The following is an 18451-nucleotide window of genomic DNA, read 5'->3' as shown; positions in this document are numbered from 1 at the left end:
CACATCAGGCACCCTCCTGGCTCTGCTGCCAGGGGCTGGGACCTCAAATAGCCTCTGCTGAGCAACACAGGATTTCACTTAACTCACATGAAGGTGAGTCCTCATGCAGGTGATGCCTCAGGTGGAAGCAATTGAGAATTTGCCTCCAAAACCTGGGCTTGACACATTATCATCATGATCTTTAAAACTACTGTGCCAGAACTCTGTTTGTGGTAGGGTTTGCACACTGAACTCTGCCCACAGCAGGCAACAAGGAATGGAGAAATGCTCCCAGGAATAAAATGTCTGCAGCCATCACTCTGGATAATCTCTGCTTCCCGACAATTATATGCTGTTGATTAAAATTAATTTTTCATATAAATTCAAGCAAGTAGAAAGTCTTTCATTAAAAGTTACAAAACTTCAAAGAAAATATTTTCCCAATGACTTTATCAAGACAGAATTCGTTGGAGAAGACTCTTAGATCATATGAACTGAATTAAAACCACAGCAACAGCCCCGTGCTTCAGATTTTGCCATGAAATCATGGCACTGCATTTCAAGGACATGATGGAGCTCCTAAACATGGCTGCATCAACTGAGGCTTGGAAATGCAGAGTAAATTGTCTTACAGGACATTTTCAGATTGCTCAGAGTATTTAGAAAGGCCTGAGGGTGGAAAATCCCAAAAGACCCAAAATCTCAGCAGATTTTTTTTTCCCTGACATTTCTCAGTCTACATGTAAAGGTAAAAGACAGAAATCATTCTCCTTTCTCTTCAGTGATTAAAAAAAAAAAAAAAAACAAAAACAAATTCCTTACAAGTCTCCTTTAGATCACACTTGTGTACAGCCAAGTGATGGATTTCAAAGGTTACTGGTGGAATATGGTTCCCAGCAGTCTATTGCAGTGAGTAACTATCACGTTTACACATCCATTACATCAAAACTACGTTAACACTTCCACTGCTTCCTGTTGGTTCACCATCTGGAAGCTAAACAAGCTGGTAGTGAAGACAGAATTCAATTCTGCATTTACCAAAGGAGCTGTACAAGCTTTGCAGCAGGTGATTGCACATGCTGAGCAGGCAGAACCCTGCCCCAGAGCCAGCACGGGGCCCACAGCTCAGCCAGCCCAGGAATGGGACCCCAGGGAAGGACACCCAGGAGCCCCTCAGCACCTCTGGTGCCCCGTGGGAGGCACACCCCAGCTGCAGCCCCTCCTCATGCCCAGTCCCACCTCTGCCAGCCCAGCACCTGACAGTGGGCAGCCACAGCACAGAGTCCTCCCAGCTCAGCTGTGCCAAGGTTCCAGGTGCTGCTCAGCCTGAAATCCCAAACCAAACCCAGCCCCAGGTGAGAGCAGCCTTTGGGACCCCAAACACCAGCTCAGGAGCAAAATGTGAGTGCCTGAGATAAGAGACAGAGCTTTTTATGATCAAATTTATTTAATTAAATTTCATTGCCTGCTTTACTTGTCAGTTGCACCAGATACTGCCAAAAGAAACAAAACATTGTACATTCACTACAAGATTCTCTCAAATTTTCACAACCAGTCCAAATCCATGGAAGTCACAGGGCCCCTTTCCCTCTGCATTGCAACACATTAAAAATGGCAGGACACAAACTCCAGCACTGTGACCTGAGCCCTTGGGTTCCAGGGGTACTTCAATGACCTCTGTGCATGGTTAGGGTTAGGTTCAATGACCTCTGCATTTACCAACCCAACCTCCTGGTGGTACAGGACAATTAACCACTGAACTAACCCAGAAAGGAAACCAAACACATTAATTACTGTGGGGCTGGAGGGTGGCTGGTGCAGCACACAGGTGAGGCACCAGCACCAGGCAGGTGTGGCAGTGCCAGTGTGCCCAGCACCAGGACAAGGTGCACAGCACACCTGGCCCCGGCTGCCAGTGCAGGAATGTTTTGTCACTGATGGTAACAGAAATCAGATCCCTCCTGGGAAGTCAGGCAAGGCTTGCCCTGCCAAGGGTGCTGGGAAGAAACCAGGCATTAATAGATCTTTATCTAACTAGTGCTTTTAAAAATACTTTTTCTTTGATCTAACCAGCATTAGGTTCATGTTCCCCTGTTATGTGCTCTGAATGGTTCCTCAAACATGCTGAAGACCTTTTCCCTATGGAGTTTCCTACAGGAGGCATCTGTTATGCCAGGGGCTCTCACACATCAGCCCCTCACAGACAGCAGGGGAGTGTGTCAGGGGCTACAACTGAAACTGTCAGCATATCTCAAAGTCTACATTTCCCAAAGTGTATTTCCAACATGAAAACAGCTAAAATCACAATTATGTTCCATTGCTGTGTGTGAAATCCAGAATGTTTGCATGGCTTCCAAAGGGAAGCTCTGGAAAACAGCCACTGCACTGGCAGGAGTATTCCTGGAGGGAAGGGCTGACCCTGTCCTCACTGCCCAGCCTAAGATACACTGGAAAATGCTCTAGAGGTACTGTCAGTGTACTTGTCTAAAAAGCAGGTTCTGAAAAATTTCAAGTTGCAAATTACTTTATAAATCACAAGCCATTTTTCCTTAGTCTTGCCAATTTTAATGAAGAAAACTGTTAGCATTTCAATGTACAAAAGTCCAATAAAACATGATTTTTTTCCTTTTAAATCAGTGAGTGGGTAAAGTTTGGGTTAAACTTATTCAACAGTAAAAGTCTTCCAATTTCCACTAATAGAAATTTTTTTTGCTGATTTGACTAGAGGATAATGACAATCCAGAAATAAATAGCTATAAATACATTCATTGTTCCTATTCCAAAAACTCATCACATAGGGAAGACATAAAACTGAAATTAAATTGTTTGAGTGTTCCTTTACAATGAGAGATGGGCGAGTTAGAGCAGAGTGACTTGGACAGGAGAGAAAACAAGTAGGGCAGAAATTGGTCCAGTATTGACATTCATGAACATACCAGTTAGCAAAATTCATCCTTTAAATGACACTACTCAGTTGATTTTTTTATTTGCTTGGGGTATACATAATGAAAGCAAGTTTCCTTGGAATCTTTGCTAGGACAGGTATAGCACCCAGAGACACTGTAACCACCCCTTGTGTCTGCATGTGTGTGTGTAGTTATATACAGAGTCATGCACCCACACACACAGCCAGGATCCGGCACCGGCGTCCGTCCGGCGTCACTCGTCATTGGCAGCACTCGTTCCCCTCACTTGGCCTTGGTTACGCAGCTGTGGAGAGAGGAAGGGCAATTTCTGCATTAGCAGCTGCTTCAGACACAGCTCCAAACACACAGGGAGATTATCTCCAGGGAAAAGCAGAACGGGGCCTGAGAGACACACCAAAGCAATGCCGGCTCCTGAGGGAATCTCAGTGGGAGCTGTCCTTGGCTAGGACCTGCCCCCAGGGCTGGGAGCAGCTCCCTTCACTGGGGAGCCCACACAGATCAGTGGCATGTGGCACCCTTGGGCTGGGATGATACAACAGTCCCTGTGAGGAACAGCAGCACCAAAGGGCTGGGCACAAGCACCAAGAGCCTCTAACTCCTGGAGAAGCTGCTCCTGCAGTAACAGCTCTGACACAGTTTGGTGTTCTGGGTAGAACTGGATTTCTAAGAACTGAAAGTGCTTGGAAGGTGATACTCCACAGCTTCCCTGAGTGACGTGGACCAAGTCCAGAGATCACTTTGCTCCTGTGTGTGCAGCAAAGTGATGCTGGCCTGCGTGACTGGAGCCCAGAAGGGGCGGGCGCCAGGGCTCAGCGCCATCGCCACGACAGCAGCACATCCCACACCTGGGGTGCCTGCACTGGGCGAGCATCAGGCACCAGGGCAGGTGGCCAACGCTGCAGGAATTCTGCTCCCAGCCTTAGTGCCTGCATCAGTGCCCACCTGCTGTCCTGGGCACCGTGGGTCAGCCCCACCTGCTGATCACCACACCGCTACCGAGCAGGAGGAAGGTAAGGCCCACACGGGTTATGTGGGCATTAAGATGATTTCTGCTAGCAATTCCCATCCAAAAGAACATCAATCCCTCTTCTCCTTTTCCATCCAGCAGTTGACTTACACAGCTCGCTTTGCCTCAGAACCTACAGAGAACTCCTCTAGACGTCCGCAGCCAAAGTGCCTCGAACGGAACCCTTCTTACGCATCTGAAGTGAAATAAAAGGTGAGCTCCACACACAGAACCTGCCATGCTGTGGTTAGTATGAGACAAGGAATGACCTGCAGGGCCAGGATCTGCCTCTCCCTGGCCAGGGCCAGCTCCAGCTACAGCTCAGGGGGTTTGGCCATGGTATGCTATTTCTTTTTGGCAAGGAGACCTGGGAACTGGAGAGCAGCTGTAAATAATGCTGCTTGAATTTCTACCAAGGCCACGATGCTCCAGCATGGAATCACTGCTCAGGGTACCCAGTGTGGCATCTCTACCCTCACACAGGCATGAGACAGGCTGGTCACAGGGCTCTGGCTGGACCCGATGCTTTCCTACTCTGCACTGATGAGCTGATGCATGTTTCATGGAGCAGAGGTGCTTCTCATCTCCAGCAGCCAGAGACAGAATCCACCAAGTGAAACATAAACAGATAAAAAGATGGACTGGGATAGAGGAACTCTGGAAGGACACTGATGAGGATTCAGAGAGTAACAGAAAGTAACAAAAGCAGAGGTCCTGACTATAAAAATCGACTGAAGATGAAGCACAGGAGCAACAAAAGAACTGGAATGTGCACAGAACCCAGAGAAAGATCAGCTCGGAGCAGAAGGAAGAAAGGGTGTTCATGAGGAGGGGAAGAGTACCAGGACACTGTGTGGGAAAGAACATGCACTGCCAGCCCTGCTTTGTGCCAGGTTTGGCTCTCAGCATCACAGAACTGCCTAGGGCTGCCCTGGCCACTCCTGATCCCTGCAGGGACATATCTGTGTCACTGAGCACTCACTTCCCAGAGGTCCTGGCCATAGAACACACCTTGTGGTGTACTGGGGATGCAATGGCAGTTACTGGTGAGCACAATGGATGGAGTAGTTGAATATGAAACAAGATGACAAATTATTTTGGATAAAACTAGCATTCATATTATTTGGAAGTGACATTTTTGCCCTTAGGTTGTCTAATAATGCACTGCACCATAAACCAATGGAAATTACATAATTTATAGGTGTTTGTAGATACCCCTCTTACAATAACTGGAAAAACCCCAAGACACTAAGTCCTCACTCCTCTCACATTTCACAGAAATCTGGGTTAGTGTAACATCATACATTTATCTTGTGAAAAAGAACAAACCAAAACAATTCAACTTTTTCAACAACACACAAATTCCAAATTCCTGACACTAACATCTTACACAACAATTTGCAAAAAACAATTTGCCTTTGCAAAATGAGAAAATATTAAGTAAATACATTTGATGTTTAAGAATGAGGATAAATGTTACATCCAGAGACATGTGAGCTGGGTTTGCCTTAAGGTAAGAACTAAAAGAGCAGGAAATATTTTGGAAAAAAATATTTAAAAGGAGCTACTTACCAGTGAGAAATGTGAAACAAAACATCCACAGAGACACAAAGGAACAATTTCACCATGCACACAGTTATGTCAAATTCTGCTGCCTCTCTCCAGCACACCTCTGGTGTGTACTCCTCACTGCCACTACCCTCGCTCAGGGAAACTGGATAAAGGCTGTTTCAGTCCAAATTAAGAACTATGATGTGCAAAAGGGAACCCTTCTGGCAAAAATCAGTTTAGAGAGGACAGCTGTTATGCTTCCTCCTCCACAGACACCTGGGAACGGGTGACTCTAAGAACAGGATCAGGCATAAGTTAGAATTCAAGGAGAAACCTCCTTGATTTGAGAAAACAACTGCCAAAAATACCCAAATGCCCATGAGAGAGCACAAGATCTACAAGAGTGAGTGAACACCAACCTTGTCCACAGCACATTCTGGGGCTGCTGACCCAAACCCTCCAGCTTATGGGCAAAGAGCATTTGGTGCTACAGCTCAGCACAGGACTGTGAAGAAACACTTTTCTAAATACAGGAAACATCCCTACACAACACAGGCTGTTCCACACTGCTTGGAAAGCCCCTGGAGAGCACAAGTGGGGAGGGAGGAGATGCAGCTGGTTTGGTACCAAGAGCAAAGACTCACCAGGCACAGAGCACAGATGTGTCACAGGGCCCCTGTCCACAGCTGGTCTGGAGCCTTGGGCAACCAGGTCAGAGGTGTCTGGCATGGCTCAAACCAGGCAAACAGCAAGCTGTGGCTGAAGACACACTTCCAAGACACACTGTCCTGGAAGAACCAAGACACTGGAACTGTCTGGGTAACCTGACTGGGTTTGAGGCATGAAGCAATTGTCAAAACGGGAAGGAAATACAACTGCAAATCCAAGAAGGGCAGAAATGCCAGTGGGATTGAACATGGGAAGGGGAAAAGGTCATGTTCTGGAAAGACTCTAGAGAAGAAGGCTTCCTTCCCAGCCTGTGGTGCTGCTCTACCTCTGAATGGAGAGAGCAGGGACAGTGGCCTAAGTCTGAGCTTTCTCCCAGACATCAGCCCACAACACAACAGCCCACATGGATTTGGTCCTCACAGCCACTAAAGCAGGAAAACTGACCTGATCTCAGCTGATTTTACTGACTTTCTTTTTGGAAGTTAAGCTTTGGTGTGGTGTGCTAATCAGAAGTGGAACAGGTGACATAAACTTGCTTGAAAACATGCTTGAAGAGGAAAGTAATCAGATCTAGTGATGACCAGAAATAAGACAAAGCAAGACATGAGATGGAATGGACAGTGATAGATTTGAGTTCCAACCAAGAATTGGCAAAAGGGCCCTGAGTGGGACTTTTGCAGGGGGAGTGGTGCCATAAACACAGAGGCAGTCAGGGCAGACATCCTGCATTTAATGACATCACAGGTACTTACCTTAAATCAGCACAGAATGCAGGAGCCCAAGGGGCTGCACCCAAGGGGCCACAGTGCTCATCAGCAATTGCCCAAACACACACAGACACAACTTGCCTCAGTTTCTGCACAGATAAGTCTGCAGGTAGAAGCACACACAGCCTTAAAAAAAAGCTTTCTTACCGCTTCCAGCTCCTTCTGGGTTTCATCCTCCATCCTCCTGATGTCCTCCATAGTCAGCTCAATCCACTTGTCAATCCAACAGAACAGCTGGCGGTGGAAGTTGGTAAATATCCTTTTTTCTTGCTTTAAGAAGATAAACAAGCATTAGATCACAGGTGGGACTGCCTAAAGGCTGGTGAAGTGATAGCAGCTGCTCAGTTTGAAGAGTTAAAATCTTCAAGTGAGTGCTGCTTCACACTGCTACAGATTCAGGCACCTCACACCCCTGGATCCAATTTAAATTCACCTCATTTCTCAAATGCTTTAACATGGAAAGAACAAACAAATTTCACTACCAAAAAATAGTTTCAAGAAAGTTCAGCCATTCACATTACTTGAGAATTATGAAGAATGTTGTTGAAATCTGTTCCAGCTCCAAGGTGGCAGCAGCCAAACCAGAACAGCCACCTCCTGAAGACTTTGCTTTTTTTCCCTAGAGAATTGTCAAGCCCCACTTGCAGCAAACCAAGACACAAATGGTTTGACTGCCTGGGGAAAAGGACAGGAATTCCCTGGCTGTGAACAACAGGAAACTGCACCACTGTTCCTGCTCAAACCCCCACATCAACACAGCCCCAAAAGGCAGAAGCACTCACCTTTTGTATAAAATTTTCCACTTTGTTCTGCAGTCCCCACCACTTAAATTTGATGGTCACCAATTTGTAAGCACACATTTTGGGACACTCCTCATCAGTTGCTAACTCCTTCTGTTAGGGGATAATAGAAAAGAAGTTTTTATACTTTAAAAGTTTAATTATTAGAAATTATAATTAGTACATTAGAAAGATAAATAATATAATAATTTATAGTAAATAAATAATTGTTATGATAACAAAATATGATTCTAAGCACTATTACAGAAAAACAGTATTCTAATCAGTAACTTGGGGCTGTTTCTGACAGCTTCCCTGTGATTCACTGCAGGGCACAGCAGTGGGCTCCTCAATTCCTGTGGGGATCCCTGGTGTGGCATCACAACCCATTCCCTCCTGGGACAGATTCTGATGCCTGGCAGGGGGTACTGGCAAGCTCTGTGCTGCCTCTGGGGTGTCACATGAGGGATGTGCTGGGCCACAGAAAATTTGTTCCTCATCTGGAGCTGAGCCAAGTTCTGAAGGAACCATTAACTTTGTTCTTCTGCTGATAAAGAATTCCTAAGGCTGTAACAACAGTTCCCAGTACCTTCCAGTTCGGCCCCAGAGGTCCTCTCTTTGTCTTAACTGACTGGAATAATGCAGGATCTTCATCAGCTTTGTAGTCCTGTAACATAAAACACTCTGAGAGTCAGAAAACACCACCAGATTCAATATCCCACTGTGTTCAGCTTCTGCTGGAGCAGGATGGGTGCAGCACAGCTGCCAGGCTGGCTCCATCACAACAGCTCTCCAGGGCTGCCCTGTGCTGAGCACACTGTGACACCTGCACTGTCCCCACTGGGTCTGTGACCCCTGAGAGGAGGAGAAGGCAATAATTCAGAACCAGCATGCTAAAGCTATTCAGGCTGCAACACATGGCCTCTGCTGGGGAGGCAGAACAGGAGGGAAGGAGGTAGAACAGGAAGGAATCCTGTCCATGACTGCCTTTTAAAAATTACACACAACCACTGGATAGAAGACATTGAAGTGAATCAAGATATAGCAATGGATAAACAATTTTGCTCTATGTAACTAATTGTTGGCAGAACTGCTGCTGGTTTGGGGCAGCAACATGCCAAAGAGAAACACAAGAATTCCACCTCTTACTGCCAGTTTTATAAATAAAACCAGGTACTGCATTGAGACAAGCCTGAATTTATTTTCACTGTGTGAGCATCCTGCCAAAGCAGAGCTCACTGTAGTGGTGTGAGGCATGAGGCATTTAAACTGAGCTACATGTGCAGCCTTGATCTGCCTGGTTTATGGAGTGGAATGATTTCTCTGGGTACCCCAGGGACACTCAAGTCCACATGATGCTGTTACCTGCTGTTCCTACCTCTCACTGCACAGGGACACTGGTAAAAAGCAACTGTGCTCATTTAGGACCCACATCAAAATAACCACAGCTGGAAACATTGGGGAAGAAAATGTTATCTATGAATAAAATGTAGGAGTGAAAACAAAAATTCCAAGGAAATAGGTAGAGTTTTCTATGCTAGAGACAGAAGCTTTGAACCAAGACCTTTTAGAACTCAGTTAACCCAAATCCTATTAAGGACAGAAAAAACCTTTTATAGACTAAAGCCTAGATGGACAGGAGAGCTTGGTAGGAACTCTTCTCTACACACAAATCCTACAAGCATGCAGGGAAGAAGACTGGACTAGAGCCAAAGTACAAATAAACAACAGTTCTTTGCAGAGTTTAAGGAAAATATCAGTGCAGCAAGAGCTTAACTCCTGACAACAACAAGTCCTTCTTAGGAAGAAAAACAGGCAGCTGCTGGAGCAAATATTACAGCTCAAACCCCTGAAACCCTCTGGAAAGTTAGACAGGCAAACATCAGCCTGCAGCAGCATAACAGGACAGAGGAGCAAAACCATTTCAAAGAAATACACAAATACCATTTCACAGGAGTTTGTGCTCAAATTCTCAGTATAATAGGCAGGAATGCAGCCACCTATTATAAAGAATGATTTAGAGAGACTGTGAACCACATACAACAAAGTAATATCACAACAAACCCAGAATCTGGGCCCTTCTTTACAATTCTCATTCTCAGTCTTTAGACCTGCTCAGAGTGGTAACAGTGCTCCTGAGAACTCATGGTTCACTATCAAATGGGATAAAAATTCAAACAGGACAGAATGGTTTTAAGAAGACTTTTAGAACCTAACATGAAAATTACTCAAGTTTGATGCCTGAACCCATGAAAAAGGAACTGAACATGGAGTGGCATCACACTAACTAGGTAGGTGGACACAAATTCTGGCTTTCCAGCTCAGTATTGTATTAGTGTTTTAAGCAAGAGAATGCACATACTCCTAGTGGTATGAAGCAAAAAACTCACACACAGATCCTGAGGAAGGTACCACCTACCAGAACTTCCCTCCAATGTCATCCACACTCTGCGTGCTCATTCACAGCACACCAGAAGACCAAAACCAGGCTTATCCAAGTATGCCATACTCCCAGCTCAGTGCATGATTCCAACATCCCATAACTGGAACAGTCACCAGCACCACTGTACACTGCCCTGACAGGCCCTCGTGTGTTTTAGGTAGGTTTAGCTAAAAGGCTTTTAATAAAAAATGCCTTGCAATCACTCCCATCTCCTGAAGAGTCCTGCAGCTACAGCACAGCTATCAAGGGAACCATTGCCTGAGATCACCTTTGAAGGAATGCCAAGGTTCAAATGGGAAATGGAACCAGCCTGGATATCACAGACACACATCGTGGTGCCATGCCCAGAGCCAGAAGGTAAAGGTCACTAGGAACAAGGCTGGAAGAGATGAATATTTATAAACAGGATGAAAAGAGGGACATAAAACTAAAAGCACATCTTATTTGTACACAGATAGGCTGTCCCATGGGATGTATCATTGCATGATGATTCCAAGGTTCAGCACTAATAACGTGGAGCTGTTTAGCTGCCTGTTGTGATACATTAAGTCTGAAATGGGAGAGATCCACCTACCAAGCTCTGCAACTTGAGAATCTTTTAACACTTCCTTACAGACTACAAAAGAGCAATTCCTATATTCCAGTATGTTTCCTCAAACTGTAGAAAAATGGACAGCACACAGAAATCCAAACTCCAAAATCCAAATCCATTGTACAAAACTGTAATTTTAGAACTTTCTTTCAAGTAATAAAGATCCACTATGACCTAAACAAGACATTTAATGTCTTCATCGTACAAAAATAGCTATAAACCTGATTTCAATTTGTTTTCACTACACTCTACTTTTCTTCAAATGATTTCCAAAACCACATCCTCCTCTGATGTTCATCAAGTGCTCATTTTTGCTTACACTTTAAAAAGCCTTTCTCTCCTGGCAAGTCACTTTTATACACAAACAACATAAAGTGACACAGATTGCATGCTGGAGATGATTAAGAGAAGGCAGGGTTAAATGTGTATCTAAAGAAGTCACAGCTGTCACCCAAATTATTTCTATATATACTTAAAAGAGCAGAGTCAGCATGTCAGTCTTGGCAATTTTGTTATGAGGTAGCTGAACTTCCAAGAAAAAAAAATAAATTCAAGTTCTATTACCTAAACTTGATAAAGATACCAGCATAAATACAAAGTGTCTCTCCTAAGAAGTAAAGAGAGAAGACAAAGGCCAGAAACTTCAGACTTTTATAACAGAAAATACTTCAAATGTGGGTCCCAGAATGACATCTCATCCCAGAAGGGGAAAACAAGTAAACAGGAAGGGTGTCAGTCTGCAGGTAACTCAGAGTTACCAGTGTCTGCTAAGAGTTTAATCACAAAGCCAGGCTTTGGTTAATGAAATCAGGACTTAGCAAAACAGAGTTTCTGGGAGATGAAACGGAAATAAAAAATTCAATCACCTGGTGAAAATGAACCCCAGGTATTCCTACACAAAAATGGGCTATACTGTGAGCTTGAACCTGCAAATATCCTCTCAAATATTTGCTAAATGTGGAGATGGTGTTAGAAGTTCATAAAAAAGAAACAGAAATGTAGAAATGTAACAATGTTGAAATGCACATCAGAAGAGACTTAAGACTCTGGATGAGACCACTCTGCACTCAGTTTTGATACTCTGTAGGTCAAATATACAAAAAAAAAAAAGAATTATGTACTGCAAATAGCTCCAAGGACTTCCTGCAAAGAAGTCCTCTCCCCAGAATGTAGGATATCCAAGTATCTACTTTCAGAAAATAACAGTTAAGCAGCATAAAGAGCCTCTCCTTGCACAAAAACAAGACAATCACATCTGTTGTGCAAACACAGTCTCCATATTAGTGTCCACCACTTCCCTACTGTCAAAAAAATATTACACATCCAACAGTCCAGCTGTTACAATTTAACAAACAAGGCAACAGCCCTGGCAGATCCAGATGTGCAGAAAGAATCAGCAGTAAAATCAAAGAAGGAAGGCAGGCACATTAATTAATGGTTCTGTTAAAGACACTTCTCATGTCTTTGTTGGGTGAAATCCACATCATTTTAGCTTATTCACTAAAAACACAAAGCACAAGTGGAATCAGCTGCATGCTACATCCCAATCCCAACAGCAGAACATTTACTTACTCCTGGTTCTACTTGAGTTCTATCTGCAATGTCAATGTGGACAACCTCAACACTCTTCCATGTGTTTGGATCTAAATTGTGAACCTGCAAAAAAAAAAAAAAAAAGAAGGAATTATTCCCAAGCTGGGAATCACACAGTGATCACTTTGTGCAGTACATGTGTGTGCCAGGGAGTTTTTCAGGATGTTGTAAAGGCAGCATTCTCCAAACCTACCCCTTCTTCCTCTGCCTTTCTCAAAGGGAATGATCTCCACAATTACAGTTTAATTCACTCACTAATCAATTTTAAACCAGCACAAAGCCTTCACTTCTTGTGCATTCAGGAAACCTGCATTTAAGATTAAGCTCTATTCATCTGTCACATTTGTTAGCACTAATGAAATCAAGCTCTAATTAGAACCATTACCCATTCCATAATCTGCATGAACTTTTTGAGCTAGAAAGAAGGTGTAAAAATTGCAAGTGCAAATATGCAGATTTCAATAACCTGATCTTACAGGTTCCCAGAATCACAGGACTGCCTTGAAGGTGGACCAGGTGTGTCTTAGGGTGTGTAAAGGTCAGAGGATGGAATCAGCTCCACACCTGTGGTCTGTCCAGCACACCTAAACTCAGTTACAGCCAGGGGAGCTGTCCAAGAACATTCCTCTCCTGTGTAGCACATCCAGAGTTACAGCAAGCACTGGAAACAGACTGACAACCACTCCTCTCTGGATGGTTTATAAATGTTTGTCACTACAGATCAAAATTTTCCTTAAGTGACACATGAACCAAACTGATTGAGGAGAAAACAAGAACATCACCAGCTGGGACAATTCACAGAGGCACCTTCAATATGTGAAGCACTACAGTGCTCACACATCAATTCCAGTGCTCTTATGAAACCTGTTTTCAAAAAAACTCATCAGCCTAACTCTCAGTAGCATGTCTACAGTCAAAGAACAAGAAATTAACAAAAGGACCTGCTGAAAAGCTATTTAAGTATTTGCATGAGAATCAAGCATCTGTATTGACCTTGAAACATAAAAACCAAACCTCTTCTGATCTCCTTAGATGAGACAGCTTGACCACCTGCAAGGACCTGAAAAATGCTTTTCTTGCTTTACTCTCTGGTCAGGCATTGACTTTATGCAGTAATTATCCACCATCACCAGGTATAAAATACTTTGTGTGTACTAATTGTACAATTGCACTAAGGCTTGGTATCCAAACCCCAACTCACGTTCTCTGTTGTTCCCAAATCTGGTTTATGCCAGGTCTCAATTTTTATGAAGAAGTCATCTTTCATGTATTCATTCTGTGAGAATTAAAAGCAAAAAGCACAAGTCTGATTACACCTCTGTGCTCTAAGTTTAGATAAATGGTATCTACATACATGCAACTACTAATCCCTGACTAGCAACACAATATATTGAAATAACCAGAGAAACAGCCCCTTAACTACACACAGAAATAGGTATATGATAATCTTAAACTAGAGCAGTGAGTACTAAATTAAAACCAGTCATGTTTAAGAAATCCAGCCCTACCTGTGCACACCAGTAGAAATAACCCTGCCATTTGCTGTCCTCAACACGGAAGTTCTTTACCTCAATGGTCAAGTAATTTTCAAATTATCAATCCTGCAGTTAGATGTTACTGTACAGCACAATTACAATCATAAAGCTGGATCATAATGGTCCAACTCCCACCAAATTGTACATCTAAAGAAAATGACAGAGCCCTGCTGATTCCAAAAGTCAGAGGGCACACACCTGTGTGCACAGGTACCACATGGCAACAATCTAAACCATGTTTGCAAGGGAGCAGATAAAGCAGTTTAACATTTAACTAATACATTGTCATTAAACAGGTCACCAAAACATGTAAAAAAATCTTAGTGATGTGTCTCCCATGCATCTTAAAAAAACAAACCCAAATCCTGAGCTGTGCTGATCCACTTAGGCTCCCAGTTACCCCATTTTAACTGGGGCAGGAATTCATTTTACAGCAATGGCATTTCAGACAGGCAGGGACTGATTTCATTTCCCTGCTCTTCCTGCATTCAGGAGTGTAGAAGCCTCTGACATTTCACTTTTCCCCTCCCACTTTTCTTAGCATTATGTCTTTTCAGGACAGACATTATGCATCTGTAATGGTAATTAAAGGCATAAAAGAAGACATAGAAAATGAAACAATTTCTCTGACAGATTACAGTTCTAATTACAGCCACGTGCAGACAAATAAAGAGAGTGACTTTGTTATACTCTACACCAGGAGTCCTGGCAAGGCACATCTGACAGGCTGGAGCCAGACAATTGTAATGGGTAGTAACAGATAAAATAAATCTCAAAAAAACCCAGTAAATGATTGGTAGGATTTCAAATACTCACTGTGACAACTGGTGTCATTGGAAAACAGGTGCAATGAAAAGGAAAAGAAAACACAGAGCATTATTAGATATAATTGTTTCTGAAGGGTTTCACACATAAAAACACCAACAAAAGAACACACATGGGGAAGACTCACTTGTTCTACAATAGGGATATGCATTCCAGGCCTTCTCATGGAACACCAGGGAGCCTTCTGGAGCAATCATCCTTACAAACCCAGGGACTTTACTGGGAAAACAAACATGGAAAATGTATTCAATATCCTGCCAGCTGAAATTCCTCATTGGTTCCCCCCACTCCAATAAGAAAGGCACATTCTACCCAAGCATCTGAGGGGTTATGATGCACATTGTCACCTGCAGTGAAATACACAGGAACTTCAAAAAACTTTCTGATCATGACATGGTTGGGAGAAAATGGGAAAGGTAATTGAGAGTGAGCTGTGTGATCATGAGGAATGCTGTGCTATTCTTTCTCTTGCAGAGCAGCAAAGTCACCTGCTGAGGAAGAGCACTGCACAGAGCCCTCACCTCCAGCTCCCTGGCAAGCAGCTCCTGACCTGCAGCAGGAACTTTATGTCCCACTCATCTCTGACTCCTGTCCAGAGTAAGCAAACACAATTCCTTCAGCTGTCCTAGAGAAGTATCCCTCATATTTAAAATCCACTGTATTTCACATTTCCCCACTCACCAGAGCACTCATGCACAATTCAGCAAATTAAACCTCACCTTTGAACATTTCTTGCTCAATACCAAGGGACTACAGCATGCATCAAGGCTTTTCTCACCTCTTTAAGTGATAGATTTTGTGAGTATATTGTCCCTTCTCGCCATCCTGTTCATAAGGCTCGTTTTTTAAGACCTGAATTCCTTCCCCACCTCCTGTTTCGTTTTTGCTAGCTTCTGCCACAGAATAAAGTTGCCCAACTTGATACTGCAAAGGGAAGAAAAGTCAAATGTTAGCACCAAAGTTGGCCAAAACCCTTTAACATGTTAAAAACAATTAGCTGTTTTCTCCTACAATTCAGTAGTACAAAAAAGACTACCAGCAAAGTAAAATACACCATAGAAAAGATATGTAGTGAATTCTGACAACTTTTTGGTAACACATATTTGCAGTTCACAAACACCAGGTCTACACCACAGCTGTTCCACAGCAACCCAACACTTTGGTGCACACCATAATTTCATTTTTCCTATCCCAAGAGCTGAGTGTATTTGTTGTCCTTCACTGCACCAAGAAATACCAATTTTGAGTTTACAGATTTTGGAGTGACTGATTCCAGCTCTGAGCCTTCCCAATTCACACTTTCTCCCAACTAAATGCTGCCCTTACAGGACCCAGGAAATGCACACCACAGAACAGGTGTGATGTTTCCCTCAGAAGCACATTCAACACCTGCCATGACAGAGATCCTATCTTGACTCTCATTTAACTGCACTTCAGTGCCATTTGAATGGCTGGCTTCAGATCTGGGAAGACAATTCCTTCACCTGTGGCTTCAGGAAAAGGCTTGGAGTCCCTCAGTGCTGGATCAGCAGCAAAGTGCTGCCACAGGGCACAACTGTACTGCTGGCAGTGGAAGGCTCAGAACACCTCAAGGCTCGGTGCTGCCTTTGCTTCCTTGGAAATCCCTTGCTCAGAGCAGGGCTCACATCTGTGTCACTCATCTCTGCCAGTGTAGCCACAGCACAGGGAACATTTGGACTCAGGCTGGTCACAAAATCCCCTCCCAGCCCTCAGTCTGAATAAAACAGGGAGGATGATCAGGACATACCTCTTGCACGGAGCAAGGTAAAACCACTCGGCTGGAAGAGGAAAAGAGAAAACTCAGTAAAATGAATCACTAGACTTCACCTGCAGATAACAGATATAACACAGATGATGAAGTGTCAAAAGGAGCCAATTCAAGTTTTCTCTTCAGAAATCTCTGTGACAGGAAGGCTTTGGATATAACCCAACAAACCGGAGTAAAGTTCAATGCCAGATACAAAAGGAAAACACAAGGGATGGAACATGTTAGAAACCGCACAAAAGAGCCAGGAAATCTGGGATCTACTTCCAGCTCTGTCACAATAACTTCGTGTTATGCTAAATCTGCTTATAAACTTTTCAACCTACACATTACCTCTTCTACCACTGAGGGTACAGCCACCGGACTTTGAAATAATTAGCAGCCAAAAGCCGGGACAGAGGAACAAACCAGCCTGTGCTTTGCTGGCAGGAGCCCCCACGGCACGGATCTATCTATACCCACTGCCGCGGAGCTCCCGGCATCACCGAACAGGGAGCCGGGAGCGGGGCAGGGCTGCGGTCCCGCTCCGGGGCTGTGGCCGCTGCCATCCGCGCCGCTTTCCGAGGAGAACGGGGACACAGCCCCCGCGGCTGCCCCGGCCCGGCCCGGCCCCAAGCTCGCGGAGCAGCCGGTGCGCGGCCGCGGCTCTCTCTGCGGGCAGGGCCCGCCCGGCACCGCTCGAACCGTGTCCAACGCCCTTTCCCGTCACGGCGGCACCGCCGCACGGAGCGGCTCCGCGCCCCGGAGGAAGCGGCGACCCCGGCGCCACACGGCAGGAGCGGCGCGGGCGGGCCCCGGCGGCGGCGGGCGCGGCTGGGAAGGACACGCCGGGTCGCGGCCCGGGCGGGGCGGCGACGGGCGCTGCGGCGGTCCCGGCGGCCCCGGTGCCCGCTCCCCCCACCCCGGCCCCGGCGCGGCCCCGCCGCCCCCACTCACAACTCCTTGATCAGCACCATCTTCCCGCCGCTCCGCGCACGCGCCGCTCCCCGGCCAGGCCCCGCCCCCGCCCGCGCGGCCAATCGCGCTCGGGCCTCGCCCGGAGGCGCGCACGCGCCGGGCGCCGCCAATCCGAGGGCGCGCAGCCCCCGCGAGCTCACACCTCACCCCTCGACAGCCAATCAGAAGGAGCCGAGCCGGCTCCTGTGCGCGTCCGCCCTCCCGTCGTTGCTGACGGGGTGACGTCATCGCTGGGCGCCGGTGCGGGGCGTGAGGGGCCCGGTACGGCGGGGAGCGGGGACAGAGAGCGAGACCGGGGCCAGTCTGGGGCGCGGTGCCGGCGGTTCCCGGTGCCGAGCGCGGCCCTGCAGGGCAGCGGGACGGACCCTCCGCGCTGCCGCGCGGGCCGGTGCCGGACACTCCGGTTGCCCGCTCCGGCCCCTCACGACGCCGTTGCCTGATGGGGTCACCCGCAGCGTGCGGGAAGTGAGGAGCTGCAGTGTTGGTGAATTTCGGGGAGCCCGGTTCCGCTGTCACACCGAGCACCGTGTGCGGCTTCGCTGCCCTGGCGACACCGCCCTTGGCGCTGTGTCCCTGCCCGCCCCCTCCTCTGCCTCTGTCACACTAAAATCCCCTTTTACAATCTGCTTCCAGCAAAATCCGTCACCCGCGGATCGCAGTTAGCTCTGGGCTGCCCCTGTGTTGCAATGCTGAAACCACAGAAAATCCGTAGCAGCCTCGGTTTCCGCGGCCAATGCCGCCCTCTTGTGAAACCATTTCTTTTCGCCTCCATCGCAGTCACGAGAAGAACAGGGATGAATAACGACCTGACAACCTAACAAGGCTCAGCTGGACTGGGGATGCCACCTTCAGCTGGCGCTAAAAAATACAAAATGAAAGGAGTCTGCAGGTCTGAAAGCTCAGAAACATTGAAAGAAGGCTGAGATCAGCCCCAAGTGGAGGAGCCCTTCAGGCTGTGAGGAGCCCGGAGGAGAGGAATGGCAGTGATACCTCATGGGTGTGATACCGGCCAGGGCAGGACAGTGTGACAGGGACAAGTTCC

The 18451-nt window shown here is 46.0% G+C and overlaps 1 protein-coding gene across 1 annotated transcript; it reads right to left on the bottom strand.

The window, feature by feature from the left end:
• Nucleotides 1–1407: 1407 nt before the first annotated feature.
• Nucleotides 1408–17477, bottom strand: PITPNB (phosphatidylinositol transfer protein beta). The gene is made up of 11 exons (XM_059863177.1): nucleotides 17389–17477; nucleotides 16435–16465; nucleotides 15445–15590; nucleotides 14794–14885; nucleotides 14658–14665; nucleotides 13508–13582; nucleotides 12286–12369; nucleotides 8268–8345; nucleotides 7682–7792; nucleotides 7047–7169; nucleotides 1408–3189 (listed from the first exon to the last, which is right to left on the bottom strand). The coding sequence occupies exons 1-11, from the start codon at nucleotides 17406–17408 to the stop codon at nucleotides 3139–3141; spliced, it is 819 nt and encodes a 272-aa protein (XP_059719160.1). The 5' UTR covers nucleotides 17409–17477; the 3' UTR covers nucleotides 1408–3138.
• Nucleotides 17478–18451: the final 974 nt, after the last annotated feature.

This window comes from Haemorhous mexicanus, chromosome 19 (assembly GCF_027477595.1).
Source record: "Haemorhous mexicanus isolate bHaeMex1 chromosome 19, bHaeMex1.pri, whole genome shotgun sequence".
NCBI lineage: Eukaryota > Metazoa > Chordata > Aves > Passeriformes > Fringillidae > Haemorhous > Haemorhous mexicanus.
The sequence above is the reverse complement of the archived record's forward strand: the minus strand, read 5'-3'. Positions and strand labels throughout refer to the sequence as shown.

Bases quoted from the DNA above. Each gene is read 5' to 3' on its own strand.
- PITPNB (XM_059863177.1), bottom strand. From the start codon at position 17,408: ATGGTGCTGATCAAGGAGTT. The intron at 14,886-15,444 runs GTGAGAAAAGCC...TTGTTTTCCCAG, and splicing joins AAAATCTATCACTTAAAGAG to TAAAGTCCCTGGGTTTGTAA. The intron at 8,346-12,285 runs GTAAGTAAATGT...TTTATGTTACAG, and splicing joins GAACTCAAGTAGAACCAGGA to GACTACAAAGCTGATGAAGA.